This window comes from Apostichopus japonicus, chromosome 14, assembly GCF_037975245.1.
Source record: "Apostichopus japonicus isolate 1M-3 chromosome 14, ASM3797524v1, whole genome shotgun sequence".
NCBI lineage: Eukaryota > Metazoa > Echinodermata > Holothuroidea > Aspidochirotida > Stichopodidae > Apostichopus > Apostichopus japonicus.
This window is the reverse complement of record NC_092574.1, coordinates 14,170,522-14,196,515: the sequence shown is the minus strand read 5'-3', so window position 1 is coordinate 14,196,515 and position 25,994 is coordinate 14,170,522. Positions and strand designations below refer to the sequence as shown.

The 25,994-nt window shown below is 36.7% G+C and overlaps 2 protein-coding genes across 3 annotated transcripts in view; one reads left to right on the top strand and one right to left on the bottom strand.

Annotated features, from left to right (window-relative positions):
* LOC139979604 (uncharacterized) overlaps positions 1–25,994 on the top strand; it is a 52,126-nt gene that overhangs the window by 8,876 nt on the left and 17,256 nt on the right. For both annotated transcript variants that reach the window (XM_071990572.1, XM_071990571.1), the window contains 7 exons: positions 658–5,346; positions 5,728–5,832; positions 7,155–7,239; positions 9,531–9,678; positions 10,267–10,383; positions 11,335–11,522; positions 13,444–13,572. In XM_071990572.1, coding sequence (XP_071846673.1) covers positions 658–5,346; positions 5,728–5,832; positions 7,155–7,239; positions 9,531–9,678; positions 10,267–10,383; positions 11,335–11,522; positions 13,444–13,572 — 5,461 coding nt within the window. The remainder of the gene's footprint in view (positions 1–657; positions 5,347–5,727; positions 5,833–7,154; positions 7,240–9,530; positions 9,679–10,266; positions 10,384–11,334; positions 11,523–13,443; positions 13,573–25,994) is intronic.
* On the bottom strand, positions 13,641–24,694 carry LOC139979605 (uncharacterized). Its single transcript, XM_071990573.1, has 3 exons — positions 24,307–24,694; positions 16,388–16,687; positions 13,641–15,094 (listed from the first exon to the last, which is right to left on the bottom strand). Exons 1-3 carry the CDS (start codon positions 24,362–24,364, stop codon positions 14,736–14,738), a joined length of 717 nt encoding a protein of 238 aa, XP_071846674.1. The 5' UTR covers positions 24,365–24,694; the 3' UTR covers positions 13,641–14,735.

Genomic DNA, 25,994 nt, shown 5'->3' with positions numbered 1-25,994 from the left:
ATCTCCGTTCTTCCTAACACTGAAGGAGCAGTTCGACTGTAGGTGAATTTATTTACCGTTTGGAATGTGAAAGGGCCTCTCATTTAATTCAGTAATATTGTGTGTTGTTTATTCTATGTACAGTAGCATTGCTAATTAGCAAATAGAGATGTTTGCAGTATTCTCTCATTTGTTGCAGTACATGAATGTTTAGGAGATGTCCTATCTCTAGAGACTCGACAACATATGATACCTTATATTCCAGGCAGGGATAGATGTATCCTTGTCTTGTGTTCTGACCAAAGTGTAACAAGTAAAAGTGTTGTCTGGTCTATGCTTCAATTGTGCTAAGTTGCTGATGATGTCTGTCTCTTACATTTTCTGCCGAGTTACGTTTATACAAGTGTCCTGAGCATTTAACCTCAGCTAAAACGGTTGGGAATAGAACAGGGAAGTAGATGTTTAGTATTCATTAAATTCAATCACTTTGATGTTTCTTTGGCAGAGATTCTAAGTTTGATGTTTGATCTTGGTGGGACGTCTAACAGACACATATGACTGTTATAATGATACAAAGCATCTTGGACAGTCCTATTATGAAAATTATTTTGAATCGTATGTTAGGATAATTGTCATGAGGATGTCATGCCAAATTTTTCTTTCTTTTCTCATTTTTAGGTCATTTTCAAACGTTCAACACCTTTCATCGAAAAGAATTCCAGCTAACCGAAACACACCATCAATCTGAAGATTTCAGCCGGGACGAACCGCAATCTAAGAAAGTGAAAATAAGGGAAGGCATCACCACGTCAGATATGTGCAATAAGAAAAATGCCAAAAGAAAACTGATCGATCAACTAGAAGAAGAGGAGAAGGAAGCTGAAGATGATCTTGAGAAGTATAATGATGAAGAAAGACATCAGCGAACCAACATGGGTCACATGGGACCTGGAGGAGATTCATTGGTCCAGAAGAAATTCATGAATATTGATGATTTATCAATAACTAAGAATTCTCCTTGCAAAGAAGTTGATATGACACATGAAAGCCATAGTGAAAATTTCCTTCTCCCAGATGTAACTCTGCTCCAGCGAGAATCAAAGAATGATGTCCTGATTTCGTCAGAAAAATGTGGGAACTTGTTAAATCGCGGTTTCTACAAAGAGACTACTTTGAAATTAGGAGACTCGGCAGGCAAGGACTGTGCTGATATAACGGAATCGGTTGATACAGAGAGTGTCTCGACTGTTGCCATGGAAACTAGCAGTTTTAGCAGTTGTGCAGCAGTGGGTTTTAAAAGTGCATCTGGCAAAAATATTTCAATTTCTGCTTCTGCTTTAGAGAGAGCAAAAGCTCTGATGGAGGAAACAATGGAAGTGAATGATTATAATTTGGAAGACACAGGCAACTCAAAAGGAAGTGATAGAAGTGGACAGAAATTTGGGAAATGTTTACTGCAGGATGACTCCACAGAGAAGACACATATCATTGAGACTGAGAAAACAGCCCAGGTGCCAGTGCTAACAGGGTTCTCAAATGCTTCAGGTAAACCTATTCAAGTATCTGTCAAAGCTCTCAGGGATGCAGAGATGAAAATGCAAGAATTGGATTCAGATGATACCAGCAAAGACATAACTTCAAATATCAGGTATGAGAATAAAATGGAGGAATTGGTTAAAGCGTGTGATAATCACGAAAATAAAACCAAAGAAGCAACGAATCTCAACAAACAGTCATTACATGATAAAACAAGGTCCACAGACTCACACCAGCCAAACTCTAAAAGAAGTGAACTATTTGCTGTACCAAAACCTGTAAAGCAAGGTCCTAAAAGATTTGATTCGTCGAAAGATTACAGCCACATTCCTAAAGGATTCCGTCCATTCAAACCGCCCACTCAAATCGCCAAGAATAAAAAGCTGCTAGGAGAAGAAAAGAGGAAGGAGGATTCAACTTGCATAGATATTGGGAGAGACCAGATTGTTAAAATTTCAAGAACCGCGTCAAGTGTGGACGAAAAGCCAGATGAAGTCATCGACACTAAGTCAGGAGACGCGACAGTGAGGGAATTTGGAGCGGAAGAGAGCGACACTCAAGAGGTGCGAGAGATTGCAGCCGCAGAAGAAGCGGAGATGCTTTACAATTTTATGATCGACGAAGAAGACATGGTAGATACCCAACTCGATAATATTTTGACGGCGTCTTCCCATAAGTTTATTCGTTTTGACAAAGGAAAAGAAATGCAGAGAGGATATACTGTAGACGATATTGTGCCAAACAGCTCTTTGGAGAAAGACAAAAGATTGTCCTCTTTGAATTCACTCTCTGTCGAGGAGGAAGGTGGTGAGGTTAACAAACTCATGGAAGGGGATAGGTTTAACTCAAGTAATGGTAATCTTAATGAGGATGAAGGTGGATTGCAATTTAACGGTTTTCAAACAGCCAACGGTGCCAAAATTCATATCTCTGACGATGCCATCGAGAGAGCTCGTAAGATGCTCGAAGATAATGAGAACATAAGTGAAAATTCTGTCAAGGAGTGTTTGACAGAAGATAAGCAAATTGAACATGAAATCACCTCTGTAGATAAGAAAAAAAGAAAAAAGAATGTAAGATTTTCTGAAGAATCAATTTTGAAGACAAGAAGTGAATTGAAGGGGATAAAAGACAAAGTTAATGTTATTGTTAGTGATGTAGTAGATGGTGGAATCAATAAGGAGTGGAAGTTGTCCTCAAAGGATAACAAAGATTTGTCATCAAAGTTAAGACAAGATAAAGAACCTTTATCAAATGGTAAAAGTGAGCTGTATCACAGGTCAGATCAACAAAACCATCAAAACGTTTTTGATAAAAGTTTTACTCCAGGTTTCCAAACTGCGAGTGGTAGTGAAGTCTTGATTTCTAGAGCCGCCTTAGACAAGGCAAAGAGAATGTGGGCAGATGATGGCTGCGATGTCGCAGAAGTTACGAAAATTGACAAGAAACCTCTTAGGACAAACATGGAAAGCAAAAGCGATACATTTAGTGGATTTCACTCTGCAAGTGGCATTAAGGTAAACATTTCTGATGCTGCTCTTGAAAATGCCAAACAGCTTTGGTCAGATGAAAAAACCAGCGTTTCTTTTCCAGACTCTGGGTTTGAAACTGCAAGTGGTACAAAGATGACCGTTTCTTCAACAGCTTTGGAGAGAGCACAAAAGGAGTGGACAGATGATTCGGTTCCTGTGAATACTACAGAAAATATGGATGCTAAAAGTCATGTTCATACTGCTGGCATTGTGTCAAAACACAACAAAGTAATGCCTGACTCTTTCACTGGCTCAGAGGTGGAGGTAACTATAACAGCTATGGAGGAAGCAAGACAACTACCAGAAGATACAGACAAGCAAGAGTCAGTCAGAAACAAAGTGATGGATAGTTGTCCAGTATCGAAAATGAATTCTCATGGTGCTAATATTACATCAGGCTTCCAAACTGCTTCTGGTACTAAAGTGAAAATATCTCAGAATGCTTTGAAGAAGGCCAAAGAGCTGATGTCAGATGACTCACTTAATGTAAATGAAAATGACAAAATGTTTGAAACTACTGCCGAAAGGAAACTGGCAAAACTTGATAGTAATTTTAAATCTGGCTTCCAAACTGCTTCTGGTACTAAAGTGAAAATATCTCAAAATGCTCTAAAGAAGGCCAAAGAGCTGATGTCAGATGACTCACTTACTGTCAGTGGAAATAACAAAATGTTTGAAACTTCTGGTGAAAGGAAACTGGAAACACTTGATGGTAATTTTACATCTGGCTTCCAAACTGCTTCTGGTACTATTGTAAAAATATCTCAAAATGCTTTGAAGAAAGCCAAAGAACTGATGTCAGATGACTCACTTACTGTAAGTGAAAATGACAAAATGTTTGAAACTACTGCTGAAAGGAAACTGGCAACACTTGATGGTAATATTACATCTGGCTTCCAAACTGCTTCTGGTTCTAAAGTTAAAATATCTCAAAATGCTTTGAAGAAGGCCAAAGAGCTGATGTCAGAAGACTTACTTACTGTTAATGGAAAAGATGTAAAGTTACCAACTATTCAGGGAAGCAAATGGGTAGAACCGGATTCTAAGTTTCAGACTTTTGATGGAAGAAGATCATCTACAGATGGCAATACCAGCGCAAAGACCAAAGTGAAAGGACATGTGTCATCATCTGGTTTCCAAACTGCATCAGGATCAGAAGTGAAAATATCTCTAAGTGCTCTAGAACAGGCACAAAAGCTCATGATATCTGAGGAGAATATCTCTGAAGTTGGACACAAATATATTGATGGGAAGCTGCAAAATTGCAATAAAAGTAGACCAGAACAGTCTAAGATTGCTAGAGCAAGATGCGTCCCTTCCTTCCAAACTGCAAATGGATCAAAAGTTGACGTCTCTGAATCAGCTCTTCTGAAGGCTAAGAAGCTAATAGCGGAGGATCTTGAACCTCCCGTTGGATGCATGACGGCAGGTAAGGGCTTTGAGGAAACTCATCTCACCAATAAAACTGCCAATATTATGGAGGGGAATGGAAAATTCTGTGGCTTTCAAACTGCCAGTGGCTCACATGTTAAGATCTCTGAGGCTGCATTAGAAAAGGCCAAAAGACTGTGGGCGGATGAAGGTTCGTTACAAGAGGCAGATGAGGAAACAGGGACTGGAATATATCCCTCGTCATCACATGAGAGGTTAGAGAGGTGCCCCTCTGGGTTTGCAACAGCCAGTGGAGGTAAAGTGACGATTTCTAGTACATCATTAGAGAGAGCTAAGGATTTACTCACTGATGGAGATGAAGAGATGCAAATGGGTCAAGGGTCGAGGAAACTCTCCGCAGGCCAACGTCTGTGTGGAACGTCATGGAAGGAAGATCGTCCGGACGAAGGAAGACTTGCAACAGGAGGATTCATGACAGGTAAAGGCAAAGCTGTGGCCATCTCAGAATTAGCCTTGAAACAAGCTAGTGAGAGATGGGATGATAATGCCGGTATGGAGGAGCAATCTGCTAGTGGTCTTGAGAATGGCAATAAAAAGCTGACGATAACAGGACACACTGAACAGGTGAATGGACTATATCAGAACAGTGCTTCAGGAGTTCCTTCACTGGAGGTGTCTGAAAATGGGAGGTGTAATATCAGGAATGTGATGAAAGAAGATGGGAGTTTGACAGCGCATGAGAGAGGAAGGGCTGAAAGTATGTCAACCATGCAGGGAAAGGTTTCAACTCATCACTGCGATGTAACCGTGGTAACTCCTTCACAGGATGACCGGACAACACCAAGAAGGGCAACACCACAAACACGGCAGGCTTTCACTTCCCAGTTTAAGCAGAAAATTAAAAATGGTAAAATGATTTGTTTTAATCTATGTCGTTTATAGTGACTGAATATGTTGGTATTGTGTATTTGCAGCACTCGGATCATGAGATACTCATTGTGGGATTAAGCAACATATCTTACCACCACTTGTTGTCGATTGTTATCAACAGATTCTTTTCTTGCCCTTTTGCTGATGAAATAAAACTTTGGCTAACTAAATCCATTGTTTGAACCTAAAACGAACTGCTTGATTGGAATGATATAATAAGTGTGAGACACAGTCAAAATATGCTTGTTCTAAATATTTGTTTGAAAAGTGGTAAGAAATTAAGATGATAAAATTATAATTTTATAGACAAGTATCTTTAATACCTCTGATTGGTAATATCCTCTTTCGTTCATTGCAGCACAAAATGCTCCTCTTCCAACTGGCGATAAGGAGATGGGTAACCCATCAGCAATCAGTCCGCAGCTATCTATTAATCATCAACCAATGAGAATGCACCCAGCAAGTGAGTACAACCTTTAACCAGCCGTTTCATTCTTTCTGTCACCAATGTCTTCTATTAAACAGATAGATACAGGTAAACTTTAATGCAACCATTTTTGTATGGTCAACAACTCTACTGGATTCACCAAGTGTTTCTTAGTTCAGCTAACGATTGGTCATAATTAAATCCAGCCTGGGTTTCCAATATGTGAAGGTTAAAATGAGCGATACTGAATGAGTTTGATTGGGTTTTCAACATTTTGTCGCTCTGGGTACCTTTTTTTTGTTTGACAACATGTATTGTAAAATGCAAGTTGGAAAACTACAAGTTGTTCAACTTTTGAAATTTTCAACAATTAAAATAAAACTTGACTAATCAAACTCATGAACTAGTTATGTGTTGTCAAAGTCAATTGAGAAATTTGTCAAAATCAACTCAGCTTTTAAAATATGAACACAATAGGGAATTCAAAGCGTGAAGATGTTACTGCTATTTGCCCACTCAGATTCTTGGTGTCACTGTTTGTCAGTAGTGTCGTGGTATATAGATCGTCATGATAACCCACAAATATTCTAGAAATAATGGTTACTCATGCTTATACTTAAACATTCATTTAAACTTGATGCAGTTTCCTCCATTGAGATATTTATTTGTCAAGTTAACAGTCTAAATTTTTTTGGCAGAAATTGTTTGAATGCATTTGTAGGGTTTGAAACTTCAAGAAGGAATGTTTAAAAACCGTTACAAATTATAGCATGCTAAAATTTGGGATGGATATGACTCCAAAAAGGTTGAGAAATCTATGTTTTTTTTTTATATATATTACTGAAAAAGGCTGAGGTATTCTATGTGATTTTTTTAATTTTCTATTTTAATTTATTCTATGTATGTACTTCCACTATCAACTAATGCCTGTTCGTGACTTATTACATGAGATATAAAAATGTTAAAACATTAAAACTATTTTTTTTTAATCCCAACGCCACGGTTGTATATACAATATATATACAATAACATTTCAACAAAAATTCAGTTGATGCCTGTGAGTTGAGTACTGATGGCGCTCTAGTTTAATATATTATTACTAGTCTATGTGTATGTACCTCCCATACCCATGCACCAATGCATTTAACTATTTCTTCATCATTAAATGGACTGTGAATAAAAGAAATAATTGACAGACTGAATGAAGGTACTATTAATTAACGTAAAATATAATGCCAAGCAGACTGGCTGTGTAGCAAGGGTCATAAGGGTTATGTAGTAATTATTCTATTGATATGTAACAAATTAACGGACATTGACTGATAAGCAGCTATATGTTTTTTTTTTTAATCTTTAAGGTTGTCTAACAGACCGTATCCTGACGTCTGGCCCTCTGAAACCGCTGAATTCAAAGCTCCGGGTTGACGAACAGACAGTTATCAGGTTGGTGTTTAACTTAGAGACTTGCAGTAATATTCATTCATTCATTCATTCATTCATGCATTTATTTGTTTCTTCACAATATAAATACAGAGAAGTTAACTAAGTGACAAAACATATGAACAAGAGGGAAAATTGTGAAAGGAAGCACTCAAAAAAATCCAGACGGCTTGTCTAGTAGAGCTCTCCCATAAGTAAATAGAGAGAACAATACAAGAAAACAGTAACACTTATATTCACCCACACACCAACCCAACATGTATAACCCACCCACCCCACCACCCACAATACATAAATATACACATATACATACATACAAAATTGAATACAAATACACAGACGATATGTACATACATACACCCATGTTACTATAAGAATGTATGCTTACTTACACACACAAAAAATACTATCATGTATATACATATATGTTAGGGGGAAAAAAAGGGATGGCTACAGCATGCAAAATACAAAATGAAAACTTCAAACCTTAGTATAGGTTTATAAGGGATCTAGAAAAGTTGTAACGAAAGGAGTGTACATTATGCTTAGAACCTAAACTCTCTGGAATGGAATTCCAGGTGCTGATGGCTCGATAATGCAAGCTTGTCTTCCAAAAAGTTGGCCAATTGCCAGAAAGACTAAGACGATTGTTTTGACGTGTGTGATAATTGTGAACTAGGGAATTCCGAATGAATAAATTAGGAAAACCTAAAGGTAAGAGACTGTTGAAGAAACGATAGGTGAAGGTTGCAATATTAACTTTGATTATGCCATCTAATTTTAACAAGTTAAGGGACTTAAAAAGTGCACTGGTGTGTTCGCGTGGTGCAGAATACGTAATATGTCTGATAGCTCATTTTTGGAGAACAAATAACTTTCTTAAAGCGAAGTTACTAGTGCCCGACCAAGCAAGACTACAGTAGCAGAGATGCAGATAAACAAAAGTTAGATAAATAGTACGAAGGAATATGTTTTGGCAATATCTTTTTAAGTCTACCGATTATTCCAACACCCTTAGCAACTCGTGAACACAGATGAGAAGTATGTTCATGCCAATAGGCTTTGAGTCAATAAGGTCACCAAGAAATTTAACACTGGTAGCAGCTTCAAGTGGGTGGTTATTAATGATAATACTAAAATTGGGGTTATGAGTATGAGGCATGTTAAAGACCATAGAGTTTGTTTTGATAACATTCAGCGAAAGCTTATTTGAAGCAAACCAATCAGAGTATAACACAAGTTCACTGCAAGCAGTACTCTCAAGGTGTTGTACATCTGTCTTTGAAAAAAATACTGGTGTCGCTTGCAAACATCACTATTGATGAAATTTAGATAAAATCGTGGTTATGTTGTTCATGTAGATGACAAAGAGTAGTGGCCCAAGAACGGAACCTCTGGGAACACCACCAGAGATTATTTGAAAGTTAGAATTTTTGTTTTTGAAAGAAGTAAATTGTTTCATTCCTGTCAAATAACTTGTGATCCAGTCATACGTTAAGCCGCGAAATCAATATGCAAATAATTTATCTAGTAAGATAGAATGGTCAATAGTATCAAACGTATTATAAAGATCAAGGAAGACACCTAGAGAAGTTTAAATTGTCACTTGCTGCTTTACTTAGCTTATCAATCACGTTGGCTAGCGCGAGTTCAGTGGTTTATCCTGGACGCAAACCCTACTGGCTGTTTGACAAAATGTGGTGTTTGTTAAGAAAAACTAGGATCTTGTTGAACATGGTTCTTTCTATGATTTTTGAAAAGCATGGTAGCACAGAGATTAGGCGGTAGTTAATAAACTGACAGCGAGCGCCTTTTCATAAATGGGTATAACCTTTGCGATTTTTAATAAATCAGGAAAAGTACCACCAGCAAACGATAGATTGCAGATATGAGTTGGCGGCTTTGAAATGATATGAATAACACTACAAACCATAGCCAGGGGTATTTCATCATAACCAGCAGCGGTTTTTGGTTTCAGACAATCAATTGCCACTTTAACAATGTCATTGCTGCTAACTGGAGATAGAAGGATGGAATGTCAATGATTTCCTGTTGTTACTTTTCTGTGACTACAATGCTTTTAGTTATTTTGCCTATTGTAAGCATTTCTTAATATTTCGTTAAATTTGTTTGCAGTATATATAAGAATGCAAAAGTGCAGAGAGAGTGTCCTCTACCTTACCCCTCCACATCCAACCGTCCTCCAAAAATTCATTATTGTGTTTTTCTGCCTATTTTTTTTACCTTGTAGAAAATTCATGGCTTTTCCTTCATTTTTTTCTTACTACACATAGACAACCTCCTAAAGAAGCAAAGATATTTGAGAGACGACGACACATAAAAGAACATTTGAAAGAAGAGGCTGAGAATGAAGATGTAGACATGAAGTTAATTTGGCAGATTGCGAGACTGGCTCAAACCAAGAGAATTCAGAGTAAAAAGGTGAGTCTGTAACTTGAACCTAATATTACTTACTATTGTCTCGTATGAGCTTGCTTGCTGTTATTTTGTTGTTGTGTGAGTTTCTCTGATAAAAGATAAAGATGCTTCTCGATATCAAAAACCAGGTACAAACTTTTTTTCAAACTTTCTTCATAGTTCACCGTCACTTAATTTCATCGTTCGGATGTGAGACCCAAGCTGGTTTCTCCAGGTTGCGTGTAACTGGTCCAAGATTATACCAAGAGTGTTTTGCATTTCTAATTTGGCACATAAGAAGGCAATGATTCAACAAAGGGTCAGGATACTTTAAAACAGAATCAGAATTTTGATTGGTTATTGACAAGTGGAAACAAACTGACATTCCTGTTTTGTAACTTGAATTTTGCTTGTGTGTGTCACATATGCGATGGGATGTTGGCATGAAAGATGGTCTTGTAATTTAATATTGACCATTTTATAGTTTGGTTATTTCATTTTAAAGTTTTAAAATTTTGTGTTTTAAAGTAACTTCATTGTACCTACAAACATTTGTACCAGGATGCTCTAAGGAAGATGTTTAATAGCATTTTTATCCTTGTTTTCATCCAGAAACTTCTGATCAAACCAGTGAAAGGTGCTCTCAGTAAACTGAAGGCTGATAAAGACAGAATTACCCTCAGGGAGGCTGTAAACCATGAACTACCAAGAAACCACAGTGAGGGAGAGGTGAGAATTTGTCTGTTTACTGTACTAAGTGTCATATTGTTTTCTTGCTACCTTTAACCTAACTCTATCCCTCCATCCCTCATTGCCTTCTCCTTAACTTTGAAATATAAAGTACATTTAAAGTTTCTATCATTCTATGGTTCTGTATCGTGAATTTGAAGTACACCTGTTACTCTCTAAATGAATTGAATTTTTTATAGCATAGTATGAGACCAGGGTGTTATTTGTTGCTTTGAAGTGTGGTTTGTTAATGTGTGAGTCAGGACCAACAAATACATATTATTCCTTGTTCAGAGAATGTACTGGGTATTAAACAGCCTGACTATTGTTTTCTTTTTTTTTTGCATGTACACATTAGTTGATAAAATTAGGAAATTTATAAATTTTGTTGAATTGTTTCTTTGTATCCTCTGATGTACTGCCCTGCAGAACAGGATGGTGTGAGTTATCAAATGCTGGTATACAAATTATATACGCATATCACCACAATAGTATCAACCCCTGGCACACGACGACGTCACACTTGTATCAATGATAAACATTGTCCGTGAACGTCGCATCAACTTTTAACTGCAAAGGGACACAAACCGAGCTATGATCATTGGTTTATGTGACAGACATCTCTGTGAAGAACAACTCCCTCCCTCCCCCCCACCCAAACAGCTAGAAAATACTTGTTATGTTTGGGAGTTATACTACTTTAAAAGTCATATCTGGGAGCTGTCATTTTGTAAATGTGTGATGTCATAGTGCCAATCTGAAACCTCACACTTTCTGTTTCTCTTTTTCATATTTTTACAAGCTGGAACGTTAACAGTGTTGACACCGAAAACACTGCCATCATTAGTAGTTCAAGTTAAGAAGTTCAATATGTCTAGCTTCAGCATTCCAAACCCCCCAATCCCCATTACCGTAAAATTGACATATTTTTTTTGTTCTGATTCTCGACAGATTTTTTCCGCTGGTGTCCTCCCTAGCACCTTGCTTATTTCTGCTGAGTCCGCATCATCTTACAGGTTTGAGGGGGCGGAGTTTTACGGTCGGGAGCCTCTAGCGAGTTCAGACGGCATCCTATCTGGAGATGGAGGGAGGCTCATTCTCGGTGATGATGGCGCAGCGGGTGTAAAGGAATTTACGAGGTAAGTCAACGGTAAAAAACTAAGAGCGACAGTCCTGCCCTGGAGAGACTGCTCGTGAAGATACTTAAATACTTGGACCATGTGGGGATTACTGTTACGTTGGAATGCAAGAGGTCTCGATAACTAATTTTTAACGAGACACAAGCCTGGGTTCGTTTCCGTAAGGAACACAGACAAATTGACAAGTCTAGAGATTTTAAATGAGAACGTAAACTATATTGAACAATGGATTTCGAACCAACAACAACAAGTGGTAATTACAAATATATAGAAAATTACTCACAAACTTAACAAGATAGGATACACTTTAAAACACGCTGGTCTCTTCCAACGGCGATATCCCACAGCGGCCACGACCTTGATGACGACGATTCTCGGTCCGTTGTACCGCGAAATTCACTGGTCCTCGACGAAGTTTCTCGCGATCCCAGAAACAGCAGTCACCTTCTTTCCGGCGATGCTCCAAAATAGAAGACGGACTTCCAGCCACAATCGAGTGAAGCACAAGTCGAACTTCTCGCCGACTAAATATTACCAGAGTCAGTCCAAAATCAGCTTTATAGCCACTAACTCCTGGCCTAACGAACTTCCTCAACGGAGACAGAAATTCTTCACCTTCTCCGAAATAAAGACTGGCAAAACTGTAGTTTCACAGCAAAGTCCTCTTCAAACTTCTGAGTGGAAGTGTAGAATCAATCTTAGTATCGATATCTCAATCCCTCAGAAACTACTGGTAGTTGAGCACTGACGATATATAGTAGAATGGTATAATAAGTGTCGTCGCTTGTATTCGTACAGAAACTGAGAAACTCTCCGATCTGGGCGGGCTTTTATACTATTCGCCATGTCAAGAATCATCTAGATCTTTCTCGTTACACCTGACCCAGTTTCTCTATTCTTGGAAGTCCTTTGCATCGCTCGCAAACATTCCAGAAAATCCACGAAGATGTGTACAGCTTACACGCGATCTCACGTAAACCGACGTCAACCCGAGACCAGCGCGTCATCATAAGGAATATACCAGAACAATCGAGTATTATAACATTGTGACACGGTAACCCGACCTAATTTCTCAAATACTGATTTATCACGTAGGCAATTTCAATTACTCTCCACATTATAACATTAGGTTTCTCACTAGCAGTGACTAGCGTTAGGCTACAATGGGCCCTCGTAACAATTACCAACTTTTGACCTGGAGAGCCTGGTCTTGATACTTCATTTTTGGACCATATAAATGTGCCAATTTTTGCCCTGGAAGAGCCTGCTCGTGAAGATACTTAAATTTTTGAACCATATAGGCAGTACCAATTTTTTTGCCCTGGAGAGTCTGGTCTTGAAGATACTTAAATTTTTTAACCATGTAGGAGTACTAATTTCTTCACTAGACTCAAACACTGATCAATGTAATTTTTTCTTGACTTAAGTATTATTTGTACAGTGCAACCACAGAGGATACAACTCATAATCATCATCTATGCAGAACAAGAAATACCGACTGTTTTTGATTTATAGTTTAACTACCTACCACCTGTCTTCATGCTTACAATCTATCTGTTATTTTCTTAATGACAAAAGTTTAAAATTTCTCCAAGTTTCTGTGTTTAAAGTAAGATACTTTCCTTGAAAAGTTATCAAATTCAACATCCTCTTTTCAAAATGTACAAACATCTCACCATGTCTCATCACTTCAAAGCATATTCATTTATCTCATGACGACAAACATTATTATGTTTTGGCTTAAAAGAAGGCAGAACATTTGCTTTTATTTATATCTCTTGAAAAGTGCGTTCATGGACACTTCCGGTGTCGATCCATCACTTGTTTCTTCTGAGTGGGTGGAGAATCATTAAAAGAAGGCAGAAACTTTGATTAAATTTATATTAATCTTTCGTTCATATTTTGTTCCATATTTGAACAGTGCGTTCATGGACACTCCTGGTGTTGATCCATCTCTGATTTCTTCGGAGTGGGTGGAGAATCATTACAAGTGGATTGTATGGAAATTAGCATCCATGGAAGTAGCCTACCCACATCATTTTGGTGGCAGGTAAGTCTGAAAACTTCAAGTTTTTTATTGGCAGAGAAAGAGAGATATTCTGATGAAAAACACAAACATTTGGTTAAATTCCTTTACAAGTGTAAAGATGTATTGCAGTTATTGACACAGGAACCTCAACCCACAGTATTTTTTATAAGAGATTAAAATTCTACTGCTTCACAATATTTGAGCACTAAATTTATTGCTGGAATGAAGCCATTTAACTTGATTGATATTAGGGAATGTGGAATAATAGCAATAATTATACTATATTCTCTATATACTATGCACTAGGTAGGTGAAATAAATAGCAAAGTTTAGTCAGTGTATTTCAGCAAAATACATATTAAACTCATTACAGACAAACTAACCTTCTAAAATTCCCCTCCCCCCCCTCATGAAAGAGTCAAACTTAGATGGTTTTGTGTGTAACAGGGATACAGAGAATAATTTAGAAACGTTAGACCCCTTTTTCATATTTTGGAATAACCCTGGTAGAGAAATATCTTTTCCTTGCACATTATTATTATTATGAATATTATTTGAGATAAATCACACATACAAAGCAAATATTCATACAAACAATATATTCCTTACTAACTTATGAAACAACTAGTAGAAATTCATTAAAAACTATGAAAATATTGTGTTTCTTTTATTTAAATTGATATACATATACTTGTAGAAAAAGAAAAAAAACATGTTTATACATTTAAACAACAGGTTTGGAAGAACAGTAAAACTTGATCAGATCTCAAATCATCATCATCATTGTTAAATCAAATTTTATTATTTTATTAATAAAGCTTGATGGTACATTTCATATAAAGTTTCAGTGTAAAGGGGGAGTAGATTCTAATGCAACGTCCACACTATGATGGTATTGTACTTTGTAAATGTTTGTCGATAAAAATATACCTATATGAAAGCTTTCATCAACGTCCTATATTTTCACACTTTTTATATTACTGTTCTCCTCTCCAATTTTTGTTTCATTTGTATGCTTTCTTTTAATAAAAATAAAACAGTTTATGTATTGTCATAAAATCTTAATAAGTTTGGCATGTATCACGAGAAAAAAATATACAAAATTTTATTTATATTTCCAATTATTACTTTTTCAAAAGTTTAAAAGTTGCATAATTTTGGATTTCCATTGGCAAGAATACCCATCAGGTGGTCTCTTCTTCATGAATCTCTGCCAAGGTTTGATTGCACTCTCCGTACGAAGGTGGTATTTCTTCTCTGCCTACTAACTCTAACTCTGAGGCACTTGAGCTTGGATTTCTCCCCACGACACTAATGGTGTGTTCCAGATTGGGAGCATGTGTCTCACCAGATGGGGGGTGTTCATTGGGGCATTCTTCCTCTTCCTCGCAATAATAGCAGCATATTCCCAGCAGCACTGGGGTGAGGAATGCTCCCAGAAATATGGCGATGGCAAGATATTTCAGAACCTCACGGTTGATATCTGGTTCACTGGTCTGGTTGCTAAGAGCATCCTCTTGTGACTGTATAGAGTTGGAAAAGTCTGTGAATAAAAGCAAAAATATACATTTTTTTTCTTTTTTTCAAAAATTTTGTTGTTATGGCTTTAAGAGGAGAATAGGAGCAATGGTACATTTTGTTGACAATCCTGAGCCAATATGTGGTTTAAGTAGAGAGTATTGATAGAAGAAAACCAAGAAGAAATGCATTTAATTTGGAAGACTGTAAAGCACAATTATAGTGATTCTATCAGCTAAAGTTATGTTAAACATGTCTGTCGCGTTGAAAGTCTAAGAAATAGAAAACATGCATGAGTGACAACACCATCATTTAAGGAAAGAACACATACCTGGACAGTGGATACAAACCAAAACAGGTGACAAGAATGATGAAATAAAGCAAAACAATTTAACCAAATTAAACCAGAAAACCCATTGTCATACAATAATTCCCTGAGTTTCCCTTAAACCGGACTGATCGGGCATGGGAGTTAGAAGAAAGTCAGAAGATTAAAGATTTCGTGCCCCATTGACCATTACAGAGATACTTAGTATCATTCATACATGTGGACACAGAACCAATTAAGCCACTGATAAAGATATCACAGTGTACAATTCTTTTACCTCATTCTGAAAAATACTTCAGCAATTTAATAACAAATCCCATTTTCTCTTATTAAAATCATCCAGAATAATTCTATGACGTCCAGCTGTAGTCAAGTTAATGGGCTTTGAATATCCTTAGTTTGAATAGCTATGCAGTGGACAAAGGTTTTTTCCCTTTATACCAAATTACATACACAACTAGGCAGCAAAGACCAGGGGGAGTTACATGACAGATGAGACCCGCACTTAGTGTTTGGCCGTAAAGGGTGTGAAGACTCGCGCACAAAGAAACGTCTCATGCCAGTAATCTGACCTAGTTTCGAATGAGGTGTAACAGAAATGTTAGACACCACCGTCGATCCCAGAATATACTCAAACAGCTTGCTATCGTCGGTTATTAGACACTGGTGTACAGTCAGTACATACAGCTGCGGTCAATACCCACAGCACAGTGTATAAACGATACAGCGATGGACATCTCAGGTCCAGCTTAAGATAATAAGGTATCACGTTTCATTACTGTCTGCATTATGTAGCGACAAGAACAAAACTGCACTTGCAAGCAACGGAAAGTTAATTTTTTCAGAACGCGGCACACGGTTTGGGGGGAGTCTTCAATGCCTTTAAACTGATTTTGAACCCTCCTAATTCTGTGTGTGGTATCTGCAGCCATAAATCAAATGACAGGATATGAATATTGATATATACCTAATATATTCATATTTGCTTACCACATATATGGCCAACATAGCTAAACATGTGACACAGGCAAGAAGAGTCTGGCGGTGTCATGTAACACCGTCTTGATAATCGATTGTCGTCGTTGTCACAATAGACTGACCAACCATTTCTACTGTCCTTGTGGCCAAGTAATAAAAAGTTTTGGTAGTATCCATGGTAACACACAAGCTGATCTTCCAAATCCCAGTCTGGCGTGCAAATCTGGAAGATGCGATTTAAATCCCTTGTTTGGTTGGAGATTGCACCAGGTCTTACTGATGGCAGTTTTATGGAATGATGATAAGTTTCAACTGACGAGGAAAAGAGATAAAGGCATTCTGTTCAGAGAAAATCAATATATATATTACACATTTCTACAAAGTTATGAAGAAATATTACAGAGTAGAACAAGTTATAACAGATTAAAACCTTTAGAGAAAGATCCAGTTAATAGTGTACCAAATGCATCCAGCTTAGTACAAGATATGTAGATGCACATTTGTATAGGTGAGGAAGATCCATTAAATAATTTATTCCATTGCATAGATTACTTGTGCACATTTGCATCAAAATGTTGCTGTTTTGCTAAGTCATGATCAAAAAGTTCTAAATGTATTAAAACAACAAATTATGTCAGAATTTTGGGTTGTGTATCATTTTCAAAAGTAGTTCTAAACTACATTACTAATGATGCAGGGCATAAATTAACATTTTACTAGTAGGCCCTTGGTAATAATATGTGAGCATTAACCCAACTTAGGTGAAATGCCACTTCATTTATATGTATACAGGGTGTATATATACCATGTTATAACTGTGTCTTGTACTGGATTGTTGTAATATCACACAATGTGTACTGCTTTATTTAAACTAAAAACCTCATTGTGACAGCCTTACTGGCAGAGCATTTTGTTGAAAAGTAGAAAAATCTCTTTTAAATTTAAACAATGCACATGTACATAAACTTGTGTACCCTGCCCACACAGCGTAAATGTTCTGTTATGGCATTCATGGAGTCATACAGTTTGAGTATAGGCTTTATAACAAAGCATAGAAAAGAAGGCAAAACTGGTTCCATGGCATAACCTTGAATTACTTTCTTTATGAAAGGTTACTGTTTGGCTGATCTCAGTGGTATTTTGTCTTAAAGTTATGTTTTGGCTCCATTGAAGAAGTGTAGTTTTGGTATTGTGTCTTTTTCAAAGTATTGTATTGACAAAAGTCTGTTTTCATTTTAACTAAAAACCTCATTGTGACAACCTTACAGGCAGAGCATTTTGTTGAAAAGTAGAAAAAATTCTCTTTTAAATTTAAACAATGCACATGTACATAAACTTGTGTACCCTGCCCACACAGCGTAAATGTTCTGTAATGGCTTTCATGACGTCATGAGGTTTGAATATAGGCTTTATTACAAAGCATAGAAAAGAAGGCAAAACTGGTTCCATGGCATAACCTTGAATTACTTTCTTTATGAAAGGTTACTGTTTGGCTGATCTCAGCGGTATTTTGTCTTAAAGTTATGTTTTGACTCCGTTGAAGAAGTGTAATTTTGGTATTGTGTCTTTTTCAAAGTATTGTATTGACAAAAGTCTGTTTTAATTTTAACTAAAAATCTCATTGTGACAGCCTTACAGGCAGAGCATTTTGTTGAAAAGTAGAAAATTCTCTTTTAAACTTAAACAATGCACATGTACATAAACTTGTGTACCCTGCCCACACAGCATAAATGTTCTGTAATGGCATTCATGACGTCATGAGGTTTGAGTATAGGCTTTATAACAAAGCATAGAAAAGATGGCAAAACTGGTTCCCATGGCATAACCTTGAATTACTCTGAGAATTTATTGTAAAGTGTTTAAAAAGGGAAAGAAAAATAGCATAGGTTTCAAGGTAAAGGATGAACTTGAAATGACCCACAGAGTAATTAGGGATAATTTAGTGTTCAAATATTGTGTAGCCATTTTGAACACACACATATACTAAAATCTTCCACCAGACAATTCCTTGAATCATCGCCTCTCTTCACCCGGGTGTATAGGGACCTGCAGGGTAACTTGTAAATGTAGCTGCTACACCAGTTTGTGGCACATGGCGGTTTGTAGCACGTGATGGCACCCTATGGGAAGACACCCAGAGGACACATAGATGGTGCACACTGTAGTAACCTGGGAGGGAGCTTCTGCGTGAATTACACACACTTGTGTGTAAAGGGTATTAAAAGTTACAAATGACCAGGCAATAATTGTTGAAAAGTCATGTGAGAAGGCCTTGCATTGATACAAGACCTTCGACTTTTATAAGTATATTGCCCCTTTGAAGTGATACTATCATGCAATATAGAGGTAAACATGCAGAACACAATATATATATATATATATATACTACTGTATATATATATATATATATATATATATACTACTGTATACATATATATATATCATACTATCATGTGATCCAACCAAACATTTCTTTGTTTTCCAGGTGTGCACGATTTTTCTATTTTGCAATTTTTCATAGTTCTTGGAATATTTGCCCAAGGAATGAGGGAATACTGGTGTCTATATATAAATATCTCCAAACATTGTATTCTCCATGCCTACTACCAATGTTTCCCTGAGGGGGAGAGACCTAACCAGATAATAGGTCAATCCCCTCCTACTAAGGTCACACTTCTTATGTATGCAACACAATCAGCTTTATAGAACAGGGTGCTGTACTCCATAGACGAGGTCAGTTCATTGTGTCTATTGAAATATCTTTGGCAATTGTTTGTCACAATGAAAGTTTTGAAAACTTGCTTTACAGCCATATTTATGCCACAAAATATAATAATAATTGAGCACTGGTTTTATATTGACAAGATATGTGTCTAATAGCACCAAATAATTCCAATGGGATGTCTATAGGGTTCATTAAATATGACCAGAAGACCCATCCTCTCCCAGTCTCCCCCCATTCCCACTCCTAGGAGACAAATAATTTTAAAACTTGACTAATATATTTTGGCACTTGACCATAGGTAGGCTATCCCCCCTATTTATTTTACCCACCTACTCAATTTAATACTAAACTTGTGTGAAGGTATAGTCCAGAGAAAAACTCTTGTGCATGGTCATTCAGAAGTGAGTACCTTTAATAGGAGCATGAGCCTACACATACCAGACCTCCAAGATTTTGTCTGTTTTTAATGCAACTTTGCCATAGGCTGAGTAAACTATTGTGTAGGAAGGGGGGGGGTGCCCTGAGTGTCGTACCTTATAACAAGTCCTATAGACCTTAAGGAAGTTTTGTCGTGGTGTCATCCCATACTATAAGTTACAGTACCTTTAAGTGTGTTGTAAATTTAGATTCTCCACTGTTGTTCACGGTCAGTCACTTTATGATACTATCATCCACAGGTAAACAGTTACTATAAATCAAAAGGTCAACTTGAAAAACATCTGGTATTATTTATAAATTAAATTTAAAAAAAAACCTGAACGGAATTTTAGTTAATATTTTGAAGCAGACAAATATCCATGATGAATATGTAATTGGAGAACTTTTGCAGCTGTATGATAGACCACCTGTTAGTAGAACCATTCCATCTTAGAGGGGGGGGGGGTGGTATGGTCAGTTGGTCTGGTAAAGTTGATATTTAAAGCTTCATTCTGCCCTTTCTAACTTACAGTAATAGTTGTATTGAAATTTAGAAAAAGCCTGAGAGACTTGAGGTTTAAGTGCTGTAAGGTTAATCCTTTGTGTGTAGTTTTGTGACCAGGTCACAAGCAAAAAAACAAATATGGAGATTTGTGCATAGGCCTAGAGCAACCAGCTATAAATAATGATTGGGTCCTCAAGTACTGTGTAGCTCTTCCAAATTTATCACTTTTACTTTTACTAATCAAATCTTGTCCAACTGAATGAGTGGAAGACCATGTATATACTATTACTTCATAGCTACATGGTTTTGTGTGGTTCACTGGTAAACTTTGCCCTGATTTTTATTCTGTAACATACCTGATTGATATACCCTATTATCATTTGGATGGTATCATATTTACATATTTATATTGCTCATAGGGGTGTTAATTTCAGTTCATGGAGGTCACAATGCTGTGATCATGAGTAATTCTGTACCAATCCTTGCAAACACACATAGTCATATACCAAGTACTCTACCCGTTGATGTTAGCAGGATATCAGTTATCATTTATGTAGTTTAACAGTTTTAAGTTTTGTTTGTCTTCTGTTGTTTCATCTATGAATGTTTGGTTTCTCATTAAATACTGAAAATAGAATTGAAGGTTCTGTAACTTTTTATAGCAAATTTACCCATTTTGGCTTTTTGCATATTTTCTCACATACCAAGTAAAGTGTGCCCTGCTTTGATATGTCACAACAGATGATATATAAAGTTCTCATTTATTATCATTTGATTTATTGTGCATATGCGTACATGATCTTTTACTGCGTCAAGTTGTTGGAATGACACAAATGATTGAAACTGGTAAGATTACCGCTTTTACAGATCACTCACTACATAGCAGCCAAAACTACTTTCAGAAAATTGGTACTTATACAAGAGCATGTGTGCTTTCTGATTCCTTGCCAGAGGCAAAAGGAATCTATGCGATGGCAATGGCATGTGTGTGTGTGATGCCTTCGCTTGTGAACAGGATAACTCATTAAAAGGTGGGTGAACTTCATATTTGGTTTGTGGATGCACTTTATAGAATAGAAGAAACCCTATTGTTTCTGTGGAGGTCAACAGAGGTCAAAGTCTGAAAACCTTGTCAACATCATAACTAAAAAACTGTAAGGTGGGTGAATATTATTAGTATGTGGATGCACCAGTAGAAGAACTCAGATTTTTCTGTGATGGTGGACAGTCATTTGAGGTCAAACATAGGCCAAATTCTGAAAACTTTGTAAGATCGTAAACTCATTTCTTTCATAAATGGCTTTTCTATGTCTCTAATTGTCACAAGATTTGACCTTATGCTCTTTTAAGTGGCTGAGAGGATTTTCCGACTTCACTAATGACTGTTATCTTTCATCAACTTTCCACAGGGTTACGGTAATACATTTGCAATGGTCAAGGTATCTGGAACTCTTTTCTGATGTTCTTGTATTTGACTTCAGGACACGTTCCTCATTTTCTTCAGCTCTATCAAATAAGGTCATTCCATTTAGTGGGGAGGAGGAGGAGGGGGGTTAGAGTGGGAGGTGGATCTTTCGTATGACTGTTCAAACTTAGAAAAAGCACCCTTGACCTTCATTCTATTGTGATGGATTTATCTGCTCTAGCTTATTCATGACTGAATTAAGTTATTCATGAACATGTTGAATTCATTTTATTTTGCTGCAATAGGAGTAATGATTGACATGTGTTTGATATAGTCATGTTCACGTCTATGATATGCAAACTCACATCTGGGAACAATTCTCAATGTCTTTGATACTAAAAAATAAACATACATACTTACATGTACGTACACGTGTACGTACACGCAAACACACATACATGCATGCGTACAGCCACGCAAGCACGTATAATTGCACACATACCCGCACACACACATACATATAGTTGAGTTTTGTGTGGCATCTGAGGAACAGACCTAATGGCCTGTGTGTTAATAGACCCACCAAGTAGTCCAGGCATTTTAATGAGGAGTCTCACTGTCCCAGATGTCGAAGGGTTCATATTCTCAGAAATTAATAGTGATATAGAAACACAACCATTAATACGCTAGCAGTGTGATCGTCAATCTACAACATACAGTATAAACATTAATCTTGCGAGTAAGGCCATCCTTCAAGGTAACGATCCAGGAGTTTAAATTGTCTTACAAATGATGTATTTATCCAGGGAGTTTGCTGATCACTGAATCGCGCTTACAAGGAATGGTACAATTAATGTCATGAGAATCTCTCTTTTAAGTTTGAAAATAAAATATAAGATATTTAGCCCTGTCGGCATTCATAATCATGTCTGAATGGTTTATCTCTTAAAGATGAGGACTTTATTTGCTTTGGAAGTTTCCATATTAGCATTTAATATATTTACAATTGATGCTGTGAAGGGTTATGGAGTGGTTTAGATTACCATATCAGAGATCTTGTTGACTAAATCCTCAGTTTATGATTGCTGTGTTTTTACCTTTCACCAAGTTAAGTTACCCTTGGGAGGCTCATCATGTAATTAGTCACTGTGAAAAACCATGTGACTTACTGACATTGTGATATCAAATATGTATGCAGTTTAAACGTACAGCAATGTTGTCTTAAATCTAGGGATTATTCAATTGTTGTCGTTGGTACCATACCAAACGTTCAAACTGGCGCAACCTAACTTTAATCATTTTTTTTTCATGGTGAGTGAATTTTTTGAAATTGTTGAAAGCCAGAAATCAACCCTCATGGACATGTTTATACCAGGGAGTTGTTTATACACTGTAGCTTGCAATAACCGTGGAGATATAAATAGCTCCCTGCAATAACCATCCATGCCAATTAACACAGTTATTCTTTGTAATGAAACTTACCCTCAAGCCAAAAGAAAACTTTACTGGTGAACTATAACCTTGAAGCTGTATTTTGCCTCGGGTTGTATACTAACTTTGTGTAGCAAAACTTAAAATGGAAACCGATAGGAATTCATCAGTCTAGCTAGTCTTGTGTAAGGAATAATTTTAATTATGACAATCGGTTAATTATGTAAATAGTCATTCACATTGGTAAATAATTAGAAATCATCTTTTGTACATCTTCTGTACACAGACACTACCTTATTTTCACATTAAATTTCAAAATCTCAGAATTGCTACATTATGCCCTATCATAACGTATGCTAAGTTGGGGGAGGGGGAGTGTTGGGCTCATTGACCCCTTTGCAATCCATTTCCTGCCTTCCTCTTCTCCATCACCTAACTCCCCATTTCCCACCCTATCCCTCCTCCCCCCATCCCCACTCCCCCTCCGAGAAAAAAAATGTAAAGCTAGATTTCCAAGAAATTTGTAGTTGGATGTAATTGATGTCCACGACTAAACATTTAATTGAATTTCAAAATCGAAAGGAAAATGTTATTGTGAGGCATTTCTATAACTTGCATAGATCTAAGCTTTTTTTTAATTTTGTTATATTTTTTTTTATTTATCTTCCAACCAGTAAGTACTCTCTTACTGAGCACTATTCAATCCTCAATGCCTATAAAATTACGGTCATAGGTGTGACTGGAAATGTTTCATTTCTATTTGTGAAGAAAGAGTAGATTTTTGTGAGCAACTTGTTTTCAACTCCCCTTCAACCTTCCAACATGTGGTGTTAAATTAAGCAGACAGGCTGCATGACAACAAATTAATATCTATAACTGATGTTGGTTTTTACTCAAATTTAGGCTGATTTTTTATTTTCATAGGTCTAATGTAATTAAATTGATCAGTTTAAGCCAAGAGAAGAAGGCACAGATCTATGTACAGTATTTGGTGGAATGGTACAGTAGAAGCACAAAGAGAGATAAGACTTAAAATCTAGATACATGCCTACTATTAAGCGATGTTTGTCCCGGTTTGGAGAAATATTAAGTTTCCTATTCCTGCATCTTGGAATCAATTAATAAAAAAATACAAAATCAATTTTCAAACCAACAAAGTCATCTGAAGTAATAACTACTGTACCACAGTATTTTCAACAAACTTATTGGTGCTTGAGTTTTTTTGTAGATCAATTGCATGCAGAAAGATACTCAGACATACTACTGTCTTTTTTTGTATCTTCAGTTTTCCAATTTAATCAGAATTGTTTCCTGCCCTGAAACGTGGTATAAGTATGGAAACTTTTTGGAACATTAAACAAAACTTTGAAGAAAAGAAAAAGAAAAGGAAAGAAGAAGAGGAAGAGTGAAGTAAATTATACCCATGCAGATACGATTATAAAACTCACCAAGTTTGGTTGTTATTGCCAGCCATGGTAGAAGCCAAATGAAGAACTGACAATACATACTACACAGTTGTCTTCTCTTCAAAAATCATTCATTTGTCCCAAGGAATTGATAAAGAAGAAAAAAACAGGCCCGAAAAAGGTAGTGCCTATCTCTCTTCCTTTGAAACAGTTCAGGCAGAAATTGTGTTTGACAGTATAAGCATGCAGAAGTATACCCTACTATATATCATGGATGGATGAGTGGGTATATTAGTTGGTGAAGACTGACTTGACTGTGCTGTTCAGATCCCAAGTCACTCTTTCTCTGTCAAAGCAGCATGCAGTGAGTACCGTTGAATGACCTTCACAGACACTAGCAAATGAAATGCACCTGTTGCTGAGAGTCTACACAGGGTTGCTGTACAAACCATTCAGAAGCAGTCTATTAAGGATTGCTGGTGGTGGCTGCTTTATGAAATATGTAAATAAGGTTTTGCAAACAGAAGACAATGAGTTTTTGTCTACACATGTAAGCTACTGGTTCTGGTGAGTCCTTTCCCCAACTTTTCCAACATGTGCTGAGCATATCAACTACTTTTCATGAAGTTGAGTGTGAAAATATCAAGAAAATCTGTGGATTCTATTGTTTGTTACATGTTGAGTTGAGTAGGTTAGCTTGGTGGCCGGCCGGCTGTGGATTGTGTTATTGTCATTTCTATTGTGTTTTGATGTTTTGCTTTGAATCCATGTATGATACACAACATTCTAGTTTGCTTTGACAGACTTGATTAGTGCTCAGCCAACAAAGTCTATAAAGTTTTCCTCATGTAGAAACCACAGACAGAAGCCAATTTTACTACTTACAGATGGATTCAATACTCATTATTTCTTACCTTTCAAAGCATATTCAGGAATCTGGAATACTTAACTAATTAAATTTAAAATGTCTTGGTATATAATATTTTTGACTTTTTTGTTCAACCTAGTGACAAATATGACCGTATCGAAATAAAATTGTTTTTAACTCCATATAAGCCAACCATAATGTCTATCTATCCATATAGTCAATTTCACCTATTTCTGGAATTTTACTTTAAATTAAGTATTTAACCTTTATCATTGTTCATGTAACCTTTAATGGTTTTCTAAGCAATTATGACTATCAACCTTTATCCATGACTCTTCTAAAACTAATTTTAATACCACATGGTACAAAGTGGTAACATTTTACTGCACCCTTCATCCCCCCCCCCCTCACCGCAAAGACCCTTCTCGAGGTCACTAGCCTCTTCCTCCCAGATTATACCTGATTCCAACACTTGTGACACATTTTCCGGCTGGAAATTACCATCCAAATCCACCTTTGTTTTCCATCATCAGAGTGAGAGTTTCTGAGGTCGGAAGATTTCCTTCATCCTTCTTTTCTTACCTAAGAGGAGCACACTGCTTATAGGTATCCTTGACAATTTCTGTGCTTGTATCAGTTTTTTTTTTTAGAGTCTTTTTTAAACCTATTTCATTCCGTTACGCCTATTTATCTGTTACCATCTATCTGTATGAGTACCCGTTAATACATCTGGTATGGTTGTGAAGTACAATATATATTTAAGCAACAGATGAAAGACTAGGGTGGTATTCTCTACAGACTTGTCTACACAAAGGTTAATGGTCATTTTGACATGCAAAGTTTAAGTACCAGCAATAGCACG